At 38.8% G+C, this 23,650-nt stretch overlaps 2 protein-coding genes across 2 annotated transcripts in view; one reads left to right on the top strand and one right to left on the bottom strand.

Annotated features, from left to right (window-relative positions):
• The window catches only part of LOC122796720, a 284,514-nt gene extending 278,664 nt beyond the window's left edge, over positions 1 to 5,850 (bottom strand). Inside the window, exon 1 of the mRNA XM_044065419.1 lies at positions 5,717 to 5,850. The gene's annotated coding sequence lies outside the window, so the exon portion shown is untranslated. The remainder of the gene's footprint in view (positions 1 to 5,716) is intronic.
• Positions 5,851 to 5,955: 105 nt separating this feature from the next.
• Positions 5,956 to 23,650, top strand: part of TXNDC5 (thioredoxin domain containing 5) — a 600,564-nt gene continuing 582,869 nt past the window's right edge. The window contains exon 1 of the mRNA XM_044065418.1: positions 5,956 to 6,374. Within this exon, the coding sequence (XP_043921353.1) occupies positions 6,178 to 6,374 (197 nt within the window). The 5' untranslated portion in view covers positions 5,956 to 6,177. The remainder of the gene's footprint in view (positions 6,375 to 23,650) is intronic.

The raw sequence follows: 23,650 nt of genomic DNA, 5'->3' as shown, positions 1-23,650 counted from the left end.
ACCGTCTCTAGCACAGATTGATATCAAAGTATACGCAAAGAGAAAGAGATAGGAGAGTCCTAAGTAGAGCTTTTAGTTGAATCTAGAATGGAAGCTGTTAAAAAAGGGATAATTGGTAGGGCATATAAAATATTACATGATAATTATAATAATTAATCAGAGGAGGTTAGAAAACATTAGGAAGAGAAACTGGAAAAGCAATTTACAATTAAACAATGGGAGGACATGTGTATAGCTACCAAGTATGAAACAGGGTCCAGAAGGTTTGGGATTTTTGCCTGGAAGTGTTGAAATAGGTATTTTTATATCCCAAGCAAACTTCAAAGAGTTTTTTCCCCTCAGATAAGTTGCAAATGATGGAGATATAATGGAGAAGAAAGAGGTAACTGGGAACATGTTTTGGGGAGTGTAGTGTAATGAGCTGGCAGATTTTAGAAGTTCCCTACAAAATTATCTTGTCAGTAATACTGGGGGAGCAAATGGCTGTAACTAAGAAAGTGTTTATTTTGAGCAAGGATGCAGGATCTGAATTGCCTAAATATTGTAAATCTGTGTCAAGTTTAACTCTATTGGCTGCAAAAAAAAAAAAAAAACTAGAAAAGTATTGAATACTGTATAAAAAATAAAAAGAACTGGAAATGGGATCTTTAGAAAAGGGACAAAGCAAATTAAATACAAATAAGTGGAATTTGCGGGAAAATGCATGCAGAACATTATTCAGGAGGAGGAGGAGTGAGGTTTAAGGGAAGGCTGAAACTCGGTAATTTATGTACTACTGGACCAAATGAGAGTTGTTAGAAAAACAAAAGCATACGCAATGTATAACGTATGTAAAATAAAAAGTTTATATGGTTTGTTTTCGTTTCAATTAATGTATATGTGCCTATGTCTTAAGTGATAACTTAATACAGGCACGTAAAAATGTGGCAGAAGAGTAAAGTATTATGAAATGGGGACGCCAGAGTATTTGTGGAAAATTATTATTCACTGTACTCCAGTTAGAAAAGAAGTGAGTTTAGGGTGTTGACAGTAAGGTGTGAGATACAAGTTGTTATATCAAGCTGTCTTTAGAAAATTTTTTTAGAATATTTATTTTCAGAAGGAGTACATATATTGGATGCAGAACAGGAAGAGGAGGAAATAAAGTTTATCCAGCAAAAAACAAGTCTGCAAGTTGAAAGGGATTCTGTTTCTCATTCCTCTGACAATGGCACAACCAATAGACAGAACTTGCCAATAAAATTTTTTCCAATGTTCCATAGGAAAAAGATTGATTGACAGAATAATAGCATGGAGCACAATGGATTTGAAGTGAAGAGCGGTCTTGAGTGATCGACAAGATGAAGAAGAGAATTGCAAAAATCTGAAAGAAAGAAAGAAAGAAAGAAAGAAAGAAAGAAAGAAAGAAAGGCAAAATGTAAATTAATATTTCCATAAGATGCAACTTGGATGCAAGAAATGTGCTACAGGAAGTAGAGGGAAGAAGGGGGGACTGGAAGTTTGTGGATTATTTTAAACTGGCTGTGGACTGTATAGTTTTTAATTTAATGTTTAGAAGGACAACAAATGAAATGAAGATGAAACTAAATATCCCTTTTTTTCTTAGTAATATGTGTATAAACTATTAAGTAAAAAGTTGTGTTTCTTCTATTTAAAAAAATTACAAAAACTACATGTTTGGATATCATAGTATACTCCTGATTTCCTTGACATTGCACACATCTGGCTTAATCCTAACCTTAAAGATTCTGAAAATGGTGTGTGTATGTATATGTACAAACATACTTTTTTGTTAAGCTATAGTAGTGTTATATGCGTGTTACTACAGTCTATATCCCACCTGAAAAATAATACAACATACCAACTTTAAAAGAAATCTTCCCCTGGACAACTAATAATACATCTTGTACCTAAAAAAATATCATACTAGAAGATATAAAGACATTGTCTTAGCTAGAATAAACCTTTACAATTACACAAGACACCCACTAGATTTAATACTACCAGCAGTAAAGGTGCACTTCTAGACTAGATATTGGTCGCTGACCCCAGCAAATTGAAAACTATCCAAACTCACTTGGTGGCCATCTCCTAGCCTATACCCATAGAAATACAACCCACCAACTTAAAACATCCGAAAACCTTTCTAAATTCACCTTCATCAATACACTGAAAGCTTTTATATAGTCTGCCCTTAAAACTCCCCCACTTGACTAAGTAATCAATACTTTTAATAGCTTTTTAATACCTTATTCTTAACAGTCATGCCCCACTCCAAAAAAAAAAAAAAAAGAGAGTGAAAATTAAACATTGCATATACCTCACTATCCAGACAAAAGCTACAATGTCTAACAGAGAATGGCTCAAGCATAACACTCCTTTTATTCTGCACCTCTACAGAGAATTATGCAATCTGTGTAAAAAAAAAATAACCTAGATAAATAATATTACAGCCATCTACAACTTCAACATCAAAACAACCCCCAAAAATTCTGGGCATCAATACATAAACCACTGCAACCCTACAGAAACCAGCCCTTCTCATAACAGCTGTCTACTAGAAATTCCTACCTTATTAAATATCTACTTCCTCACAACCAATACAAAAGCAATCCTAGCCAATACTTGCTTACTACCATTACTCACAACCAATACAAAAGCAATCCTAGCCAATACTTACTTACTACCATTACTTCTACATGGAGCACCCATCATTAGAAGTCTTCACACTTCCTTTAAAACTAAACTTGAGCAAAAATGTACAAGACTGCATGCTTTGCTGCATTCAAACCCAATTTAAGCCATCACTGTATTTTATTTATTTATTTGACATTTGATTTCCTGGAAAGTCTGACTGGATAGTAGCCAATTCTTAGAGAAGGCCTGGGGAGAAAAGCTCCAAAGTATTACAAAACATTTTAAAGAATAATAATTTTACAGTTGTTTTTTAAATACAAAAAACTTACATTTAAATAATTACACCAAATCAGACATAATATGAAAACACTGGTTAAGAACGGATACAAATTATAGGACAAAGATTCAATAATTAGATACATTTTAGCCAGTTTATAGGGAAATTAAATACAAACAGGAATTGCAATATGAAGTAAGAGAAAAGCAGGCTTATGGTATATTTAGAGAGAAAGCCAGAGGTGAGAAATTGACAGAAGTAAGGGAGTGAAGAAGGGAGAGTAAGCAGATGTAGGTATGAAAAGGTATTAGTTCACATTTAGGGATATAGTTTATCCTGGTGCTGAGCAAGAACAGAGACAGCTTTTGGGTAGGAAATCTTTCAGAATGGTTTTGAAGGATGGGAGGGAGGGTAGTACTGACCTGATGGATAGAGATAATGAGTTCCAAGCCTTACCACCGTGGTACAAGTACAGCCAATACCCAGCATATTTGATAGGTTTACGGATAAACAGGAGATTTTGGTCATTGGATCATAATGACCGACTGGGAACAGAGCTGTATAGAATGATATTTAGTGCTGGACAAGCAGATGGACTGTGCATAATTTTACAGGTGGTAAGAAGCTGCATACATGCTAGTCAATGGGGTAATTCTAACCAATTTAGGCTTTTTAGTGCCATACAGTGGGGAGTTCTGAATGGGGTACTTGCTGCAAATTTAGCAACTTTGTTATAGTATTGTTCAAGTTTTGATTTTTGTGATGCCTGAAGGTTAGTAAGAATGGAAGAACCAAAAAGTTGGGGGAGGAGATAAGTAGTGGTAATTGTACCTTTAGCTGTGTCAGTGAGAAAGTTTTTGGCCCTATGAAGCATCCCTAGTTTTTCGTGAGTATATGCATGTTGAATTTAAGATTATAATCCATTACCATCCCTAATGATTTGCTATGAGAAGTTATTTCAATTGTATTATCAAGAGAAAGCTTTATTTATCATTTATTTGTTTTTTGTCATTGGATTTTTGTTAAGGCTGAGTATGAGTTGTGAGTTACAAAACCATGTTTCAATTGATTTTAAAGATGAGTATTTTTTTGGAAGTGTGCAATGTTGTCTGATGTACAAATGAGTGTCTGCACACTGTATTAGGGAGGCCTGATATGTGTCTGTACTGCACTAGTAGAAAAATACTGGTCAGAACTACCTCACCATCCTAAAAACATCCAGTTAATCACAGCACTAAAATAATGAACAATTCTTCAGCCTACTCAGCTCTTAGTACAATTCGCCAAAACTCCACTCCACGATGTCGCTTAAGATCAAATGCTAAACAACTCTTTATCACAGACAAGCAAAAAATACATTTATGAGACACTCCCTATACTCTAAAGTTGTAGCAAACACCTTGTACTCACTACCTGTAACAATCAGGTCATCACCCAACCTCCAGCTGTCCAAAACCTCTTTAAAAGCACCCCTAATCACTTCCTGCTTCTGCTCCTCACTAGGCTAGTGCCATCCTATAATCCATTTTCTTCACCCCACCTCCATCTTCTAAATACAGTTTTATGTCTTACCCCACTTCCTTGCTGCCACCCTCTCCCTTCATTTCCTCCAGTTATAGTTATTTTCTGACCTGTCTACCCTACCTCACTATCATCTTGGTATGCTACTGAAAATCTTATTTGCCATGCTATCAAAATGTATATCTGTCAAGCACTCAAAATATCTTTCTCTAGTAACTTTATATATACATGTTCTCTTATCACATATACAAATGATCTTTAAATTTCTATGCATCTTCTCTCTGATATCAGACACTTTTTGTCAAAATAATAATCCTTTTCTCAACTAAACTCTCTCTTTTGAATTCATGTGTCGTCCCTACTTATTTTACGTTTGCTTCTGGCTCTCGCTCTTCACTTCTTCTAACTTAAACAAATTAAAAACTTAGTTTTCTCACTAGACTATCTTACTATTTCTTTGGTTACTCTGTATTATAACGTATTTGTAGTTTGCATGTAAAAATGACAACCTTTACAACTCTGGTAAATTATACTGTACTTGTAAAAACGTGAATCCATATCAAATATTTTATTTGCTATAATCTAAGTTTGTTTTCATGTAATATATTGCTGCTTCTCTCCCTGGTCTCCGCTGAAAAGGGGCTATTGCCGAATCAGACTTCCCCAATAAACAAATGTCAGTAATAAACAAATCAACAAAGTAATTCGGTATCTCATGTGGATGAGTATTACCTGGTTATTGCACTAAAACGTAAATTAGGTGATTCCTATAAAACTTTAAGGCAAAAATCAGGGATGCTCCTAACAACTAGAGCCAGCAATGAAAGAGGGCTAAGAGTCATGTGCTCTGTATCAAATGTGGGATCACACTTCAGTTTTTTCTGCTAAGGAGACTCAGTGCAGTGTCTGAGTACACACTATAAAGGATGACTACACACAACTGCTCAAAAACACTGCAAAATGTCCATCTCTAAAATACTACAAAAAAGGTCGTGATCCTTTTACTTCTTATAGGACTATTTACAGCAGAGTTTTCAAAATCCAAATGTACGCAAACTTAAATTAAAGGGTAAGGCAGTCTAAAATAACCACAGGGGATCCAAAAATAAAAATAGCCCCTACAGCAAAGCAGGTTTTTGAAAACTCAGGACGATATAAAATCTCACTCATTAATCGTGTAAATGTACCCATGGCATTAGAACGCAAAAGCATCTAAACACTGGTGAAACGCTTTGTACCCAACTAATGCACAACATTTAAACTCCGAGCAGACACCAGTACCTTAAAAGAAGCTTTTTGGAGCCCGAGACACCAAACTTATTAGATCACTGCTGAAAGCGCAATACTTCATGGGAATTATAGTGCTTCAATAAAAATTCTCCCATGCACTAAACGAAACAAAACTAATTTCCCATAATCCTTGCGAACAGCAATTTGATTTACAGCTTGATGAAGTACCAGAGGCGCAGACTCTGCTCCGCCTTTGTCGCGACAAACATCGCGACTTGGTTAAATATTTGTTTTTTGAGGGGGAAGGATTTGTAGGTTTGCAAAGCGGGTAGCTGTTATTCAGTTTTTTTCGTCCTTTGCCCTGTTGAAAAGTCAGTGAGGTGTCAATTTCCGGCTGCTGTAAAACCTATAAAAGTCCAGCATTTTTTTTTATCTTACTGTGTCAAAGATCAGATAAGTGCTGTGTTTCTTATCTGTTTGTGTCTGACTTTGTTCTGTAGTTTTTAGTAGTCATGATTTTATCATCAGTTTTACTTTATTCCCGTTTTATGCCCTACCTCCTCATACTTCTCTTCTGTATTGCCGTTATCGGTGCCGGTGAAAATGAAGAACATGAAGATGATCCCCACTCCCAACATTTGTACAACGCAGAGCTGTTCGCCCACGCTATACAGACTTCACCTCATTTCATCATGTTCTTCGCTCCTTGGTAATTCTTCCCCTACACCAGTTTATTATAGTGTGTTATATTTCGTGTATTATGCTAGGTGATGTCAGTGGTATTCATAATACAATTACGATGTTACCTTCTAAAATGTTTTAGACTGGATGTAGGACTTTACCCCCCAGTTTCAAGAATTATGCAAGTGCTAAAGGGAATTCATTCGTGGATTTACATTGAATTTAGTACACTTATAGTCCATGTAACTGCATTCAAAAAGGGCTGTCAGATGCCGTGTGCTTACGTGGCATCCCCTGTTTCTTACTGTGATTTGCGTTCTTCTTCACTTTAGAAATGATATAGTACTAAGAAATGATATAGTATTAATGTTAGATGCACAATAACTTGCATCAGTTGGGAATAAGTTGTGGAGTTTTTAATTATAACCGTTATAAAACATGAAGCCGTAACAGAAGCATGCGTTTTAGCACAGTATCGATTGGATATGTGTAGCTACTTCAGTTTAGCTGTTAAGGGTATGCAAGTGAAAATACTTTTTTTAAAGTGATTTTTAAGTGTTCACGTAGTGCCGTAGTAAATATTTAGTTTTCAGAACTGCCCATCTGATGCATACAGTGCCAAAGAGGGGGGAGGTGCCCTCATTCCTATGTGTTCGGAGTAATTGTGTCTTTTGGCTGTTTCTCACCAAGCAGACGTTTGAATATATTATTTTCTTTTGTTTTGTCGATCTCGTTAGCTAGTCATTTGTGTTTTTATTCTCGACTCCAGGAAAGGTGCCCGGCTATTTTATGTACATTTTGCACTACGTCTTGTTTCAGTCTGACTAGTAGTATATGTAAGGGTAAATCCGGGGCTATAATCTTTCATAGCTGTTAAGGCAAATAAATTATTTGTGTAGAAAAAAAATGATACCAGGTAATAAGGGAACGAAGTGATTTTAAGTCTTCATTATTTAATAATTACAAATACAAACGTAAGTGACGCTGTATTCTCATAGCTAAGAATTAACTTATTTAGAATGGCGATGGATCTTTTGGAAGATGGTGCTCAAGATGTTTTAGAGCAGCAGCTTGACAGCATTGGTAACGGTTATTTGAACAGTTGTACGCTATACTATGATTTCATACTTTGCAGATGCAGTCCGCTTATGTTCTGCCTTACTTGTAGGCACTAGTTCTATCTGATTTAGTCAAATCGCGAAGATGAAAGTAAAAAAGCCTAAAAGTGTATTTTCCGAGAAATGTAATTATTTTAAAGTTAAAGAAGACTAAAACAATACTTAAAGCTCTTTTTGAAGGACATCAAACCTCTTGCACATTGTTATGGTGGGGGTTCTGCACCCCCACCCCCATGAATTCCTTGGTGTGTCTGTCCCCCAAGCTTAGAAGACCTTTCATCCTGTAGACATTGAAAATTGGGACAAATGCCCCTGAAAAATAGGAACATCTAGCTGAAAATCTGGACATCTCATTGGTATAAAATTTGATTATTAAATAGCACCCAAGTCTTCCCACTTCCAATAGGAATGTGGGTACAACTCAGAAACTTGTTTAAAAAAAAAAAACAAAAAAACGTTTTGACAAAACTTATGCTAAAATATAAGCACACTATCAAATGGTGTAAAATCTGTAGACTTTAAGGAAATGTAGTCATTTATTTTTGTTTCAAAAATGGGAATTGTTAGATCTTTTTCATAAAATTATTGTTCCCGCTAGTATGTTCATCATGTAGTATGGTTTTTCTGTGTATGGTTTTTCTGTGTACTAGACAGCCATAAGTCATATGTGCTGAGAAGGATTCGGAAAATTGTGTGAGGGATAAAATCAAGCCTGAAAACGGGGACATGCCTTAAAAAATGGGAGCAGCCTAAATCAGGCCTAGGAACATTCCTCCAAAATAGGGACAGTTGAGAAGTCTGCTTAGAAGTAATAATTTTTGTACAGAACTAAGATGTCTATTTTATCCCAGCGTTGTACAATTTCTAAGTTACAGTTGCTTAGTCGGATGGTTGTGAGGGCACATAGCTCCTATGTTGAGTGGGTGGGGTTTTATTACTGTGTTCTAGATTCAACTTTTGTAGCTCTGGATGTATAAGGTGGAACTGTGTAGGTACATAGATTTGCTAAAGGTGAATGTCTGCTCCTGAGGCATAGAAGGATGAAGCCCTGACTACAGCCCCAGGTGAAGAAAGTTTGATTAGGCACTTAGGTGCCTGACAGGTAAGGATGTACATTCCTTCCTGGTAGAAGGACAGGATAGTGCAGGACCCATACTGTCATGATCCCTCAGAGGAGGGGCAGTGACACAAATTCATGTCCTAGATGTGGGCTTTTTGCCTACCAAGGCACCACCTGGTAGTTGCTTTCATAGAGTATGGAGTTATGCCCTAGCAGAGGAAAGGTACTGTGAGCCTCAGTGGTGTCACTGGTAGCTCATTCTCAAGCCCATGTAATGGGGTTATAGTCATTAAAATGGTCTCATAACCAGGATGCTGTGAAGTGCACAACACCTATGTGGTTGCCTGTAACCCTTTGGAGGCTCTTGCCCCTGACCATTTGATGAGTAGCTTCCCCAGTATGAGAGAATGATCTGGTTCACGTCCAGCAGAGGGAGAATTGATGGTATTCGGATGGGGGAGGGGGCAAAATGACCTACCTAGAAAAAAATAACACACAGATTTGTTAAACGCATTCAAAAGTGTTGGTCTGCTCCAGAAGCTTTGTTGAGGAGAAATTAGAGAGATGTTTTTGAAAAAGATGTGCAAGAGGGAGAGAGCACAGCTTGAAGGTTGATGGTTCATGGCACTGTGTGAAAAGCCATTCTTTTAACAGATAATCTGATGGTTGCATTGAATAGCTTTACAAAACAGCCCATGAGGTAAAATTTAAAAATTCAGGAAGTTGTTGAATAGGTATGGGGCTCCGAGAAAAAGAAAAAAATTTGCTTGCAGTTGTACAGTTCGGGACATTATAATAGATGGAGATTAAGTAGAATAGATAGGTCACGTGGTCCTTCTCTGTCTTCAGAATTGTATGTTTATTGCTTGTGATTGATGTGATTCTCTTGACCCTTTGGGAACTACTGTACATTTTCATACTTTGTGCAGGAGTTACTCTTGAAACCAAGTCCTGACTTTATGGCTTAGTCAGGAAGCTACTTGACACTTATCTGGCTTTAGCTACTGGACTTTCTGGAAGAGCTTTTAGATCTGCAGACATTTGTGTACTGCATTCCTATTTAATGTATGACTTAATTTTTTTATATAATTTAGTGCTCTTGAGTATGTCCTTTTGTTTGCATTTAGTTTAGAACTGTTAATTTGAAAGTTAGGTTTTGTTGCAGTGGCAAAGTGTTAAGAGATGCTGTCACACTGTAGCTGTCATTTTCACAGTCTTGACACGAAAGCAGCATTGCAGATCCAGTGGGGCAGAACAAGGAATTTCATTCTTAAGTGACCAGGATTCAGTTGACAGGCCTTAGAGCAAGAGGGTTGCTCTGAGGTAGAAAAAATGTTGGTGCTTTGAAGTCAGCTGTAATTTCTTTGGAGTAGGGACAAATGATGTGCAACACTACAACAGTGGGCAGTAATTGAGGTTTGCACTCCTTACAAAAGAAAAGCAAAGCATACCTATTTGATCATGAGCAAAGCCTTATGCACATGCTGATATGCCTGTTGCTTTGAATGTCCATGACAAAAGGGAAAAAAAATGCTAGAACTATCCTGACATGTTGGCTGCTAAACCTTTTGAGTCCTCTCTCCAACCCTGCTTTCTTAGTCTAATCCCATTGCTACAAGGCAGTCGTCACTGAGGAGGGGTGCCAAATTGAGGACAGTCACATATGCCTATTCTGGGTAACAGTTGTATCATAGGAACTTACTAGGCTATTGCCCCTGTCTATTAGGAACACAGGTGGAATCCCAGTGGTGTATTTTCTGTTTCCCCATCCAGTTATCCAGGTTGCGCTTAGAAAGGGTTAATGAGGTACTCTGCTTGACGTGGAGGGGGAGTCTATTCCATAGAAGGGGGAGGCTCGGGGACACAAATCTGTCCCGCCAACAAGTCTTATTGATGTCACAGACCAGGTTGAGGTTGCCCGTGCGGGTTACTCGAGTGGAGCTTGACTTGCAGATATGTAGCAGTCCCATCAAGGCGGGGTCTGAGATTGCTTTATATGCCAGACATGGGTCACCTCTGAGGAGTCTGTGTGAAACTGAGTAGACTAAAAGCCTTGTCTCTCTATCTGTGTAAGGTGGTAGTTTGAGGCCCTAGATCCCCTGGTGATGAACCCCTGTGTCTCTCTAGCTGCTGTATGTGCTTTGTGAGGTACATGTTGAAAGGGGCATTGTACTTTAATAATGGGTCTTTTAAGAATACAGGGATGTTATGACTTCCTTGTCTCTGGATGAGATACCTTTACTAATGAGGTGGGTCATGTAGAAAGCTTTCCGTACAACAGAGGCAGTATGGTGGTCAAAAGTCAGTTTGCTATCAACCTGGGTGCCCAAGTCCCTCACGACTGCATGCTTAGGACCTTGTTATTAATGTGATAATTTGTGGGGATGTCTCTCCCCAAAGCAGACGATGATGCATTTTTGGGCATTCAATTCGAGGCCATGTTTTTGGCATCCGTCATTTGTTTGGGTGAGACCCTCTTAGAAGATGTCCACATCACTTGGGGAATTGATGACCGCGCCCAACTTGCAGTCATCTGCAAACTTGGTCAGCCATGGCCCACTGGTTTTGGCCTGCACCTCAGAAAAGTATATCCCAGATGCCCTACGCTGACCGCCTTAAAAAAAAAAACTCCAGCTATACTCTGTCGCATATAGTCTACTCAAAGGCAATCTCTGCTTAACATACAAGGCCATGTCAAACCCAGAGCTGTTGGACATGCTACACTTAAAGAAATCCCAATCCCTCAGAGCCACACGCTCCAGGAATCTAAACCTTGTCATCACAATAAACAAAACATGCTGAAGGGATAGGTTCCTGACCCAGAGACTCCCCAGACTCTGGAATAGACTGCCCATACATGTCAAGCAGAGTGTCTCTTTGGTCCCCTTCAAAAGGAGCCTTGACTATTAGATGGGAGAAATGAAATTCACCCTGGGGATCACGTCAGTCGCCCTGCTAGACAGGGGTCCAGGGAAGTAAATAGTGTGGGAAAAATAGCCAAGGAATTGTTATGGCTAGGCTTGTATAGGCCATAGGTCTGATAGCCTAGTACCAACCTATGAACCAGACAGACGCCCCAAGACTGATCCCTGAGGTACACTGCTTGTTACGGGTCTACTGTTGGAGGTGGCTTCCCCTATTTTGATCAGTGGCTTCCACTATTTTGACTACGTGTGTTCGGTTAGTGAACCAGTTTGCTACCCATCTGGTAACTTACGGATTGATGCCTAGTTGAGAGAGTTTATCTATTATACCCGAGTAGAGAATATTATCAAAGGCTTTGGCCAGTTCAGGGTAGGCGGTGTGCACCATCTTTCCCTCATTCATGGCTTTGGTGACTGTCTCAAGAATTCAACGAAATTTAACAGGCATGGCCTCCCCTTGATGAAACCTACCTGTGTGGGATTGAGTGTTTGGAGATTGCCAATATCTTTGTTAATGAGGTCCATGATGATCCTTTCCATGGGCTTGCAAATCAGGCAAATGGGTCTGTAATTTCCTGGATCGGTGGATGTTCTACCCTTGTGCAAAGGGATGACGGTGGCTGTCTTCCACTCGGCTAGGATGAAGCTGGTACTCAGGCTTTGGTTGAACAGGGTGCCTGATGGTGCTGCACGTTCCTGCCTGAGTTCATGTAGGATGCAGCCTGGGATGTTATCGGGTCCCATGGAGGCTGTATTTTTTGCTTTTGAGAGGGCAGTCATGACTTGTTCCCTAGAGATAAGGGAAGTGGGGAGGTGCTGGGGATGTCTTGATTTACTGATTGGGGACAGAGGGGTGAAGTTTTCACTGAACCTGTCTGCTAGCAGGTTGGCTATTGTAGCTATATATGTATATATAATATATTGTATATGTGTGTGTGTGTATATGTATATGTGTGTGTGTGTGTGTGTGTGTGTATGTGTGTATATGTATATATATATATATATATATATATATATATATATATATATATATAATATAATTTTTTTTTTTTTTTGCAGGGGGGCTAGTAAATCTTGGACTTGTTGGTTGCCTGCAGGTTGCAACTGTGCAAAAAAAACATTGGACAAGGAAGAATACAGTGTTTCACTGCTGCTTCTGGCCTACTGCCAAATGGAGTTTTCAGTACATGTTTGATTTGGCATTGGAAAAGACCCAAATGCAGATCTTAATTGGTATTACCTTAATGTGGTACCTCTGTGGTCTTTTCCTGTACCACATTTTCCCATATATCACAAAGATAAAATCTGTGAAGTAGGGATTAATGACACAATTTATAAATGTTTTAAGTTAGAATCAGTGACTCATAATTTATATTCAAAATGAATGAGTAGGTACTGTAAGAAACAAACCTGCCTTAAGGCATGTGAGTCAAATTTTTAGGGTTGTTGTAGTTTCAGAATAAATGTTGTGGAGCTTACCCACTCTTAGTATTGAAGATCTTTTTACAAATTTAAAACATTTTAAAACCATCTCATTCTTACATAAAAAAAATAATGTAAATGATACCATTTCATTTGTGTCCCCTATTTCAGAAAATTAGGTCTTTCATCTTGTTTGTGACATTTTTTGAGGTTCCTTGAAAGTTAAGGAGGAGTAAATCCATTTTCTTCCCTGACTGGCTGGGTATGGTGTGTATTATAAGATGTTAGAAAAATGGCAGATATCCATGACTTAATACTGGTCAAAACACAAGCAGAAGTTAGTAAAATTCTGTAGTGACAACCATGATCAACCCTAAGGGTAGTGGGAGTAGAACAGCAGATTCTAGTATGACCAGTGGTTGGCTTGTTTGATAATTTACTGGTGTTAGAGTTACAGCACACAGATTTTCTTTTTTTCTGACTCTACAGGTGATTTGGACATCATGTGAACCAGGAAGCTTGGATGCTGATACATGTTTAATGTATGAAGTCCATTGTGCTCTGGTTCGGCTCTTGGCCGAAGTACCTTCTGTTTAGAGTCTGTATGTCCTTCCAGATTTGGGATTTTTCCTAGTATTTGGTTTCCTCCAACATTCCAGACACAAAATAGGTTTTTCCAAGTCTAAAGTTGCCCGTGGGTGGATGTGTGTATGAGACTGGGAAAAAAGTCCCGACAATGTAGTTGTTACCTGCTTGCCTAGTAAACTCTGTGGATGCTGGCAAGTGTTCAGAAGGTTGATGTATTAATCAAATGCGACTCAAAATAGCCTTGAATGGATATATGAAAACATTATGCATCAGTATCATATAGGCACTTGACATTGCATACAGTATATATGGGTATGTGGAAGCAGTATATACGACACCATTACTCAAGTATTTTTATATGTTGCATCTGAAGTAAATGTATAAGCAGTAAAAGTGATAAGAAATGAGGTAGAGAGTGATTTTAGTGGAGGGTATGAGAAGGATTTTGTCAGTAGAGCATGCCTAGTTCATCTTGGCCCAATGGACTATCCTGGTAAACCAACTGCAAATAAATAAATAAATAAATAAACTATGTACCCTACATGAATTTATTCATGGACACGACAAAATGAAGTATTTAGGAGTATGAGTTAAAAATGATTCTGTTATGGCACCTAAGGATATGTACTGAAAACACTAAACAAAGGATGACACAACCTGAGAAACTGGAAGCTCTTGTATATGAACAGGGACAGCAATGTATAAGCAGTAAAAGTGTTTTTAGACCCTTTAGTTTTATACATAGGTCAGGCATATTTTATCAACCAGAGGAGAATTTGTGGACAGTAGTTAAAGATTTGAAGGTTTTTATCTAGAAGACGAAGAGCAAGAGTCAAGTGGGATAAGTTGACCTTTCCAAAAGAACAAGTTGGTTTAGGATTACCAGATTTGAATGGATATTTTAGAGCTACACAGTTAGGGCTCTTATACATAACACAAGTAGAAATATATAATTCAAAGTGGAAAGAGATGATGAGGCAGGGAGGAATTTCAAGAAATAAGGACAGTGGGATTTTGGATGCAGACCCTTGAGAACAATCATACAGTATATCATATTCATAAAGTAGCAGAACATCCTACTTAACTCCTCCCTTTCCATATTCCCATTTCTTCACTAGACTTATCATGAAGACCTTTTTCCTCTTTCTTATCTTACTTTATCCAATCTGCTCTTCTTTCTATACCCTCCCTCTTTTCTATGATTTACTTTATCCTACTACGCTTCTTTTTTTTTTTTTCTCCTCCCTCTAGATCACTTCATTCCTCCTCTACTCCTATCTTCTTTTGCACTTAAATAAAGAAAATAAAGTAATCAAGTAAGCTTTTACATTCCTAAACTAGCAGATTCTTGATACTTATGCAACTGAGGTCTAAAAACATCCCTGCCCAAATAGGGAAACTGATTATACAGCCTTTTTAGCAGTGTGCCCTAGCATGAAAGTCTGTCATACTACCTAGTGATCATTTCTGCAAGCCCAGGAAAGCTCTGGTGAGCTACCTACTGCATTTCTAGAATATTCAAGAAAAAACTGCCCCATCACACTTTTACACTAGCTAGAGAAAGGCCTACAGAAGCTCAGTGGTTTCTCTGTGAAGCTATACAGCATATGAGGTATACTGCACTTTGTTCAGATGATCCCGTTTTCAATGGAGTCCCGGGGAGAAAAGCTCCAAAAAAGCAAGGTTACAATAGGTTTTAGATTGACTAGTGCAAAACATTACAAATAGTACAGACTAGTGAAGAACATTACAGATGATACAGACTAGTAAAAAAGGAACATTACAGTATAAATACTGAGAAGCCACTACATCTTAGGAAGCTTGCACTTAAGAGGTACATTCTAATACATTCTTTGTAAATAGCTTAGTAAGTACAAGGGAAGCATGTATGAGTTAGGAGAGAAAGTAAAATGGAATTTGCCAGTATAAAGAGGGGGAGAGAAAAGAAAATGGAAATTGCCAGTGTAAATTATGTGGGATGGGAGCAGGAGCATTCCCACTGGGATACTAGATGTGCGTGAAGAGATTTTTTGAATATAAAGCGGTTAGAGGTGGTACGATTGGATGGTGGTAGAGAGTTCCAGAGACGTGCTAGACCATAGGATAGGAGATTTTTACCTGGGGGACGAGTTGGTTTGTACAATTCTATTAGGTTTTGGTTGTTAGACCTTAGTACTCTGTCAGGTAGGTGCGTTTTAAAGGCAAAGGAAAGGGAGGGACAGGTTGAAAATAAGCTTATCTGCAAGAGTAAGTTGAGTATAGGTGAGATGATTGGATAGTTCTAGCCATTTTAGTTTGTGGAGAGAAGAACAGTGGTGGGTGGAGGACTTATGGCTGGTAGCAAACTTGGCGATTTTGTTGTAGCAAGAGGAAAGTTGTGTTTTAAGGGAAGATTGTAGGTTTAGTTAAAGAGTGGGGCTCCATAGAGAAGGGAGGGGATAAGAAATGAGGTAGAGAGAGTGATTTTAGTGGAGGGTGTGAGAAGGATTTTGTCGGTAGAGCATGCCTAGTTTTTGATGAGGTTTTTTTTGATATTTAGTTGAAGGTGGGAATTGAATTTAAGCTGACTTGTCAGTTTGGACCCCAAGTAACTTGGCCTCTGCCACCAATTCCAGAGATGTGTTGTTATGGCTAGTGATAGAGAATATGTTTGTATTGAAAGAGGTGACTTTAGAGGGAGTAAATACCATTAATTTGGTTTTAGAGGCATTAAGTGCTAGGTGATTTTTTTTTTCGTCCATTGCTCAGTGGTTGAGAATGCATCTTGTGTAAGCTTTAGGAGTGTAGGGATGGATGTGGCAGAACAGATAATAGTTGAATCATCTGCGTATTGGATGATATTTGAGAAAGGGATAGAATTGCGGAAGTCGTTTATGAATATATTAGACGAGGGGACCCAGTATGGAAACTTGGGGAACTCCAGTTCGGGTATTAAGGAATGAGGAGGTGGCCTTTTTCCATTTTACTGCTTGATATCTATTGGAGAAGTAGCTGGTGAAGTTGACAGCACTAGCCACTTTGCCTTCATTAAGTTTATATCCCGAAAAGACTTGAAACTGCCCCAGAATGTTCCAAAGCAAGAGATGTCCTTTTCTGGCTTTATCGGGTACAAAACAATACTCTCTGCAAATAAAGCCAACTTTTCTTGATTACCATACACATTATACCCTTGAATTTTGGAGTCTCTTATTTTTTTTGCCAGTGTTTCTAAGTATAATGCAAATAAGAACGGGAAAGAGGACACCCCTGCCTGGTTCCTCTGTTCAGGCATGACTTATTAGAGAAGAGCCCTCCCACTTGATCCCTCCTGTGTCCTCCTAATTAACCTTATTATTGTGTTGGGGAATGGAAATGTTTCCGTTGCCCTACTCAAAATCCCATCTTACTCTGTTAGATGTTTTCTGTGCATCATGACCCACTAGAAAGAGTGGTATTTTCTTGCTTTCTGCTGGATCATTATTATTCTGTCAATGTTGTCAAGCTCCACAAAACCATTGGTCCATATCAATTTTGCCATTCTTTAGGCATTATAGACAAACACTTTATAATCGTGATTTTAAAATTGAAATGGGCTTCAATGAAGTTAGATGTGATGGGTCTTTACTGACTTTAGGTATTACAGCCACCACAGATTTTTTTTTCCAGGATGTTGGTGGTCCCCCATCTTTTAAAATACTGTCAACCTTTCAGCTTTATTCCCTCCTAGCTTCCACAGGAATACCATCTGTTCCTAGAGACTTTCCTGCAGATTGGTTGTACATCACCATTTTCCTCATCTCTTATCTGAATTGTTAATAGTCTCCTCTGCCTCTAATCTTGGCATGCTTAAGTCTTCCATAAATATTTCCATTTGTGCTTTTTCTTGATTTCCACATATCTATGATTTATACAAATTTTCAAAAAAATACTAAAATCTCAATACCTTTTACAGGCTCTCTAGTTATTTAACGTCTTCCTAAGTTTGACAACAACCCTTTACTTTCTGTTGCTTAAGTCAAGAAATTGTGCTCTGGAGTTAACGAAAAAAATAAATAAATAAAACAGCGTGGCTCTCAATACATCAGAGATAAATCTCAACAGAATCGGGAACAAATCTAGAAATGAGACATGGACCGTTTTAAACTACTAGTACTATTAATCTGAGACACTGACAGAAAAAAACTTAAGTGAATTAATATACATTCTTTGAAGTAAAATTAGTCTATAAATCTAATTACTGTCATTACTAAGTGTAAAAAAATTGCCAGTTTTAGCAGGGATTAAGAGGGACAGTTGACAGGAATGTAAAAGAGCACACTTCTAGAAATGCAGACTACTTTGCCTTTTGCAGAAGTGTAACCACAAAGAGAAAACATGTCAGCACCGCCCTTTGCAGACTCTATTGAGAAAGTATACTGAAATGGTCTTTGAGGTTGATAACATCCTTATCTCTGCACCAGTGTTGTTGAACTGGCTCCTGGTACAAAATTCAGTGCACTTCACACAAGTAACAAATGCAAAAGCAGTTTCTTTGGTAACTCTGGTGATGGTGAATGCTGGTGTCACCCAAAATGTTGTAGCATGCCATCTTTGACACACATGTCATAGGTTCGCAATCACTGCTCTCAATAGTTATGGTTAAGAAGTAACTAGATGTCTTATTTCTAATCTCCATTTTAATTTTATCTCACTCAGTAGCTATAAATTCTGAAATACTTTCTATCTTCCCTAATTTCCACTACTCCTTCCTTAAATTCCCTTATTTTTTTTCCTTTTTTACAGGTAGGTGGGGAGGCGCCAGTCTCATTTTTACTTCATTAGCCTACATTTTTGTTTCGGTTATTATTGGCACATGATCTGAAATAGTTATTGGATGTGTCAAAGCTGTCTATTAAATGCAAATGTTCCTGTGAAATATAATTTGTCTAGTTTAGCCTAGTTATTGTACCTTGGGGAGTAATATGTGAAGTCTTCGAGTTTCTGCTACAGAATTCACATGTTCATACTTAATATTTTCATACATTTTTTCAGAAATCTACCGTCATTTGTTGTATGTTCTCTTCTAGGCCCCCAGATGCATCTTTACTATAGCAAATCAAATTCCAGTCCCCACCTATAAGTAGTTTTCCCTGTTGAAAACTGATTTCTTACATTTTCTTAAGCTTAATAATAGCAATTTTAGGTGGAATATGAATACATGTCAGCATAATCATCTTCCCTTGTCAGTAACCCCTTACTACCAGAAATCTGCCAGTATTTTCATTGTTCCCTCTTCTGTCACTATTGAACCACCTCTAGCAATTAAAGTACTCCATTTTTCCTTTGTCCCTGATATTCTGCTGAATATATGTCCTGAAATCATTTATCAAATTCACATGCTCAGTTCTTTCCAAATGTGCTGCTGTAGCATTGCTGTTTGCACTCTGCATTTCTTAGCATAATTCAGTGTTCTTTCCTTCATCTGTACCTGTGATAACATTCACCTGCCATGATATTATAGAGGGCGTCACTATTATGATAAAAGTTGCTGTTCCCACCTATTTATTTCAACTTTTTGTGTCTATTTCCAGCTTTTTTGATACATGCACTCATTAATGTTTGGCAGATTGATCTTTTATACAGTTCGTTGTCATCATTCCCATTTAAACCTTTGTTGTCACATGTTACAAGACTTCGTTTTAATGAAAATCCTCAAAAAAAAAAAAAACACACCCATAACCTGTAATACACACAACTATGTATGTTTTCAGATTGTTTAACCCTCCTTAGTAGAAACGGTTATAAATAACTGCAGACACAGACAGTACTTGACCTACAGTTAAGGTTATCCATGCTGAGATGAATGTTACTGATTGTGCTCCTGCTTACAGTAACTGCAGTCGATTTCTTCATCTTTATTCCCTTCCTGGATGTGAAAAACAACTTTCATCCTTTCAGAAAGCTTTAGGTTTTAGCCTTAAAGCAACCATTGTTCTGGCGTTTGTTGCCTTTATCTCCATAGAAACTTAAAAAAATGTAGCCTTCAGCTTCAGGCTCCTAAAGAAGACATGCTGAACATTTATCGATAAAGGAAAACTCTTCATTACATTCAGTGTTCTCTTGTTTACTTGTTTCCACTTAAAATTTGTTAGATTGAGACCAGGGTTCTTAATCCAGACATTCACTTGTGCAAAAAAGAAATATGATCTCTACATCCAAGATTACCTCTTAACCATGCCTTTGTTTAGACTTTTTTCTCTTTGCATTATAATGTTAAAAAAGAACAAAATAAAAATGAAAAAAGACATTTTGTTTACTTTTATCACATACAACTGAAAATGCTTAAAGCATATTATTAAGTTTTATAGACATACTGTTAAATTCGTTTTACTCTCTTTTTCCTTCCCTCTTTTGTCCTAAACATTAATGACATGATGAGGCAAATGCATTGATTCAGTCCCTCACAAGTTTTAACAAAGCCAACAAAATTCCTTTCTTTTCCACTTTTTTATGCTCTTCTAGTGGCTCATGTGCTTTTCTCAGTTTCACAAGCATTTTCATTTAGAACATTGGGAAGGTTTTCACTGGCAAAATCTCTTGAGCTTCATTATCAGAAAAATGAGAGAGCTCTCTGCCCAGTTGCTCACTTTCTGTTGAACAGACCTTTTGTATTTCCTCCTAAGCTTGTTCTGATAAAAAAAAAAAAGACTGATCCTGTAGGAAAAACATTCTGAAAATAGCTGTACACAGGAACTTTAATCTCACACCTGCATCTCAACACTCCCTGACTGCTGGAACAAATTTTGCCCCTCTCCTGCCCGGTTCACAGTGAGCAATCACCTTCCTCAAAAAACTACATTTTGCGCCTTTGCCACAGCCCTGCTAGGACCAGCTCTCTTCTCATAGGGCAACACCTTAGTGCAGGTCTTGGCTGCCCTCTTATGGCCAGGCCCGGAGTACACATACAATGTGCCCCCCAAATCAGCAAATCCTACTGTGGAAGCCCCAGCCCACCCATATGTGCTTCATCAAAAATAATAGTCACTTCCTTTCAGTTTTTCTGTTACAGCATGTGATCTCATGTCTTCTCTGCGAGCTCAGTCATCTAATGCTACCAATTTTTGAAACATCTCTTCTTGAGCAGTATCATATTTGGCCAGCCTTTTCTTCTCCTCAACCCCTGATTCTTGCAGTTCTATCAGTTCGTCTTGGTATCTCTTTAAAGCTTCTTCGATACAGCCTACCACCACATGAGTCGATATACTTATTCAGTGTTTCATTTTAATTTAATCACCTCTTGGTACATTTGACTTTTATCTTTTCCTCTAGGTTACTGGAAGCCATGTCTTGCACCAAAGCTGGAGCTTGAAGTACTGTTTGCTGACCAGCTGCAGGACCCTTCCCAGTCAGCATTCTCTTCACCTTCTCCAGTTGATCCTGTCTCACCTTCTCCAGTTGATCCTTTCTCAGGTTCTCCAAGTTTCTTCCTTGGTGGCATCCAGGCAGTGTACTTACTAGCCGGTAACTGAATTTATTAAAAAGCGGTTGAGCTCCTGGCCCTTATTTTTCAATTTTGTTTTTCACACTAATAGCTGAAGTTAAGCTGTTGGTCAGTGTGCAGCCATCTTGGAAGTAGCAGATGGCTGTGTTTGAGGCTATCCCTGCCAGTGTCGTAATAGGGAATGACTTCAACAATGCAGTGCCCTGTGTGTATGCTGTTACACACAGCCAGACATGGCTTCAGTCAAGGAGGGAAGGCTGTAGAGGGTGAGACCTGGCTGAGATTCACACTTATTCTGAGGCTGGTAAGGTGGCTACCTCAGGCAAAGCTGGTCAGTAGCAGTGAACTGAAAATCTGTCACACCAGGGGAAAGATACACAGGCTCAGGTTTTGGGTCCTACTTTACAGAACTTAAGGAGGGAACCTGAGAGTATCTTAAGGGTAAGGAAGAGTACATGTAGTGGGTTAAATGTTTTACTCCAGGGAATGGATTGCTGAAGGAGGGCTAAAGGGAGCAGTAACACATCAGTTAGTAATACCCATGGCCTACTTGCAGACAGTTGCTCTAGCTATGATATTCCTTTTGCAGGATGTATGGGAATTCAGCTTACTAAAACAGTAGCTTGTACAGAACTTTAATTGACCAGGGACTACAGTGGATGTGATGAGATACCACAGGACTTGTGAACCATACCAAAAGTATGGAAAGGCTGGAGACAACTGGGGATGCTCGAAAGTTTGTTTTTTGCTTGTTGTTGTGGAGCTATTTTATTGGGTATTGTGGGATCGCTGAGTATCCAAAGTTCTGGGGGGGGGTATTTCCTTGTAGTGGTGGGCTGACACTAGATACCCAGAAACTATGGCCTTTGTCTTCCATTGAATCAGAAAAAGTGGTGACACTTTGCAAGATATTTTCAACCGGGCAGGTTTTCCTAGAAGAATACTGACAGTGGTGCCAGCTTTCAGACTTTATGCATGTCTGTGGAAGTGTTGAGTTAATGCATTTAACTACTACCCCGTACACTCTACAGACAAATGGTCTGGCGTAGAGATGATTTAACAGTACACCAAAAAACATGTTAGCATTTGTAGACCAGTTCAAAGGGAGTGAGACTAATGTCTGTCCCATCTAATCTACACACAGGGAAATGCCCCAGAAGTCCCACATTTGTTTTTCCTTGGACTTGCTGTATTGTCACGGGATAAGGAGGCCTCTGTATTTAATTTGTGATTAGTGAGTGTGAGATTCTCACAAGGTGTTTGTGATGTATGTCCTGAAGTTCAAGAATAGGATTAGGGAGCTCATGGGATTGCACTGTCTAAATGGCATTGGTACAATAGCAAACAGTCTGGTATGACAGGACAGCAAGAGCTAGAGAGCATTCTTCTGGGCTACAAGTGATATAACAAGCTTACAGTTGGCTTGGGAGGGTCCTTTTTACTACTTTGAAAAAGGTAAGTGATCAGTATGTGGTAGTGTTGCCAGGCAGGAGACACACACAACAACTCTGCAATGTTAACTTGCCACTATATGCAGTGAGTGGCAGTAGTGACCAGAGGGAGTTTGGGTGTTGGATCTCAATGAGGCTTGCTCTTGATAGCTTGGTGGATGGAGTTGCCGTGTCCTTGCAACTAACTCCCATCCAGTTTCATGAAGTCTGAACACTAGTATAGGAATTTGGAGATGTCTTTATTGATGAGCCATGCTGTAAATGCCTGGTAGAGTATCATGTGTGCACACGGCCCAGCAGCACATCAAACACCTCCTAAAGGGTATCTGAGAGTCAGGCAACCCTGACGGAGAAACTGCAAGGCATGTTGGAATTGGAGTATTCCAGCAGTCCTGGACCTTACTAGTGGTGCTAGTGCCAAAGAACGATGGTAACCTTGGGTTGTAGACCACAGAAAGCTGGACAGTCACATGGAAGGCATATTGTTACCCAACTCCCAGGACAGATAAATCCTTGGAGCATCTCACTGGGGCTAAGTTTATAACCTTTATGACTTGACCAGTGGTTACTGGCAGGTATACTCTTTGACACCTTCAACTGGGGAGAGGTCAGTATTCATAACTGGACTTGGGTTATACAAGTTTAAAGAAATACCCTTTATGAAGAATGCCCCATTGACTTTCCAGAGGCTGGTAGATTGCATCCAGACAAGAGCAGGGGATTGTGCCCTTGCTTATCTGAATGATTTTGCCATCTACAGCTGGTCATGGGAGTAATGTGTTCAGCATGTCAAGGATTTATTGGGCAAACTACAAAGGGCAGGGCTGGCCATTAAGGCTAACGAGTCAGCTGGTTATTGTGGAGGTATCTTCTCTGGGGATATAGAGTGGGAAGTGGCCGATTAGGCCACAGCTGGAAAGGTCAGAGTTGTTTAGGCATTGCCCACCCCTACTGCCAAGAAATAGGTAAGGGACGTTACAGGGACAGTAGGATAAAAAAAAGTTTTCACACTGCAGTTCACGAGCTACTACATTTACAGACCTTACCAGGAAACAGACTAGATAAGGTTGTCTGGACTGCAGCCTTTGAGCATGCATTTTAAAAGCTCAAGGATGTGTTGTATGTAGCCCCCTGTATTAGCAAGTCCTGATTTATAGTCCTTGATTTTTTTTTTTGTGAAAGCAAACTCCCCCAACTATGGGGTGAAGGACTGTACTTGAACAGGTTTCCTCAAAAGTATATTGAGCAGCCTATTGCGTACTTTTGCTGAAGACTCCAACCA

This window comes from Protopterus annectens, chromosome 3.part0 (genome assembly GCF_019279795.1).
Source record: "Protopterus annectens isolate FY-2018-M chromosome 3.part0, PAN1.0, whole genome shotgun sequence".
In the NCBI taxonomy this organism is placed as follows: domain Eukaryota; kingdom Metazoa; phylum Chordata; order Ceratodontiformes; family Protopteridae; genus Protopterus; species Protopterus annectens.
Note: the sequence above shows the minus strand (reverse complement) of the source record. Positions and strands in the feature narration are given on the sequence as shown.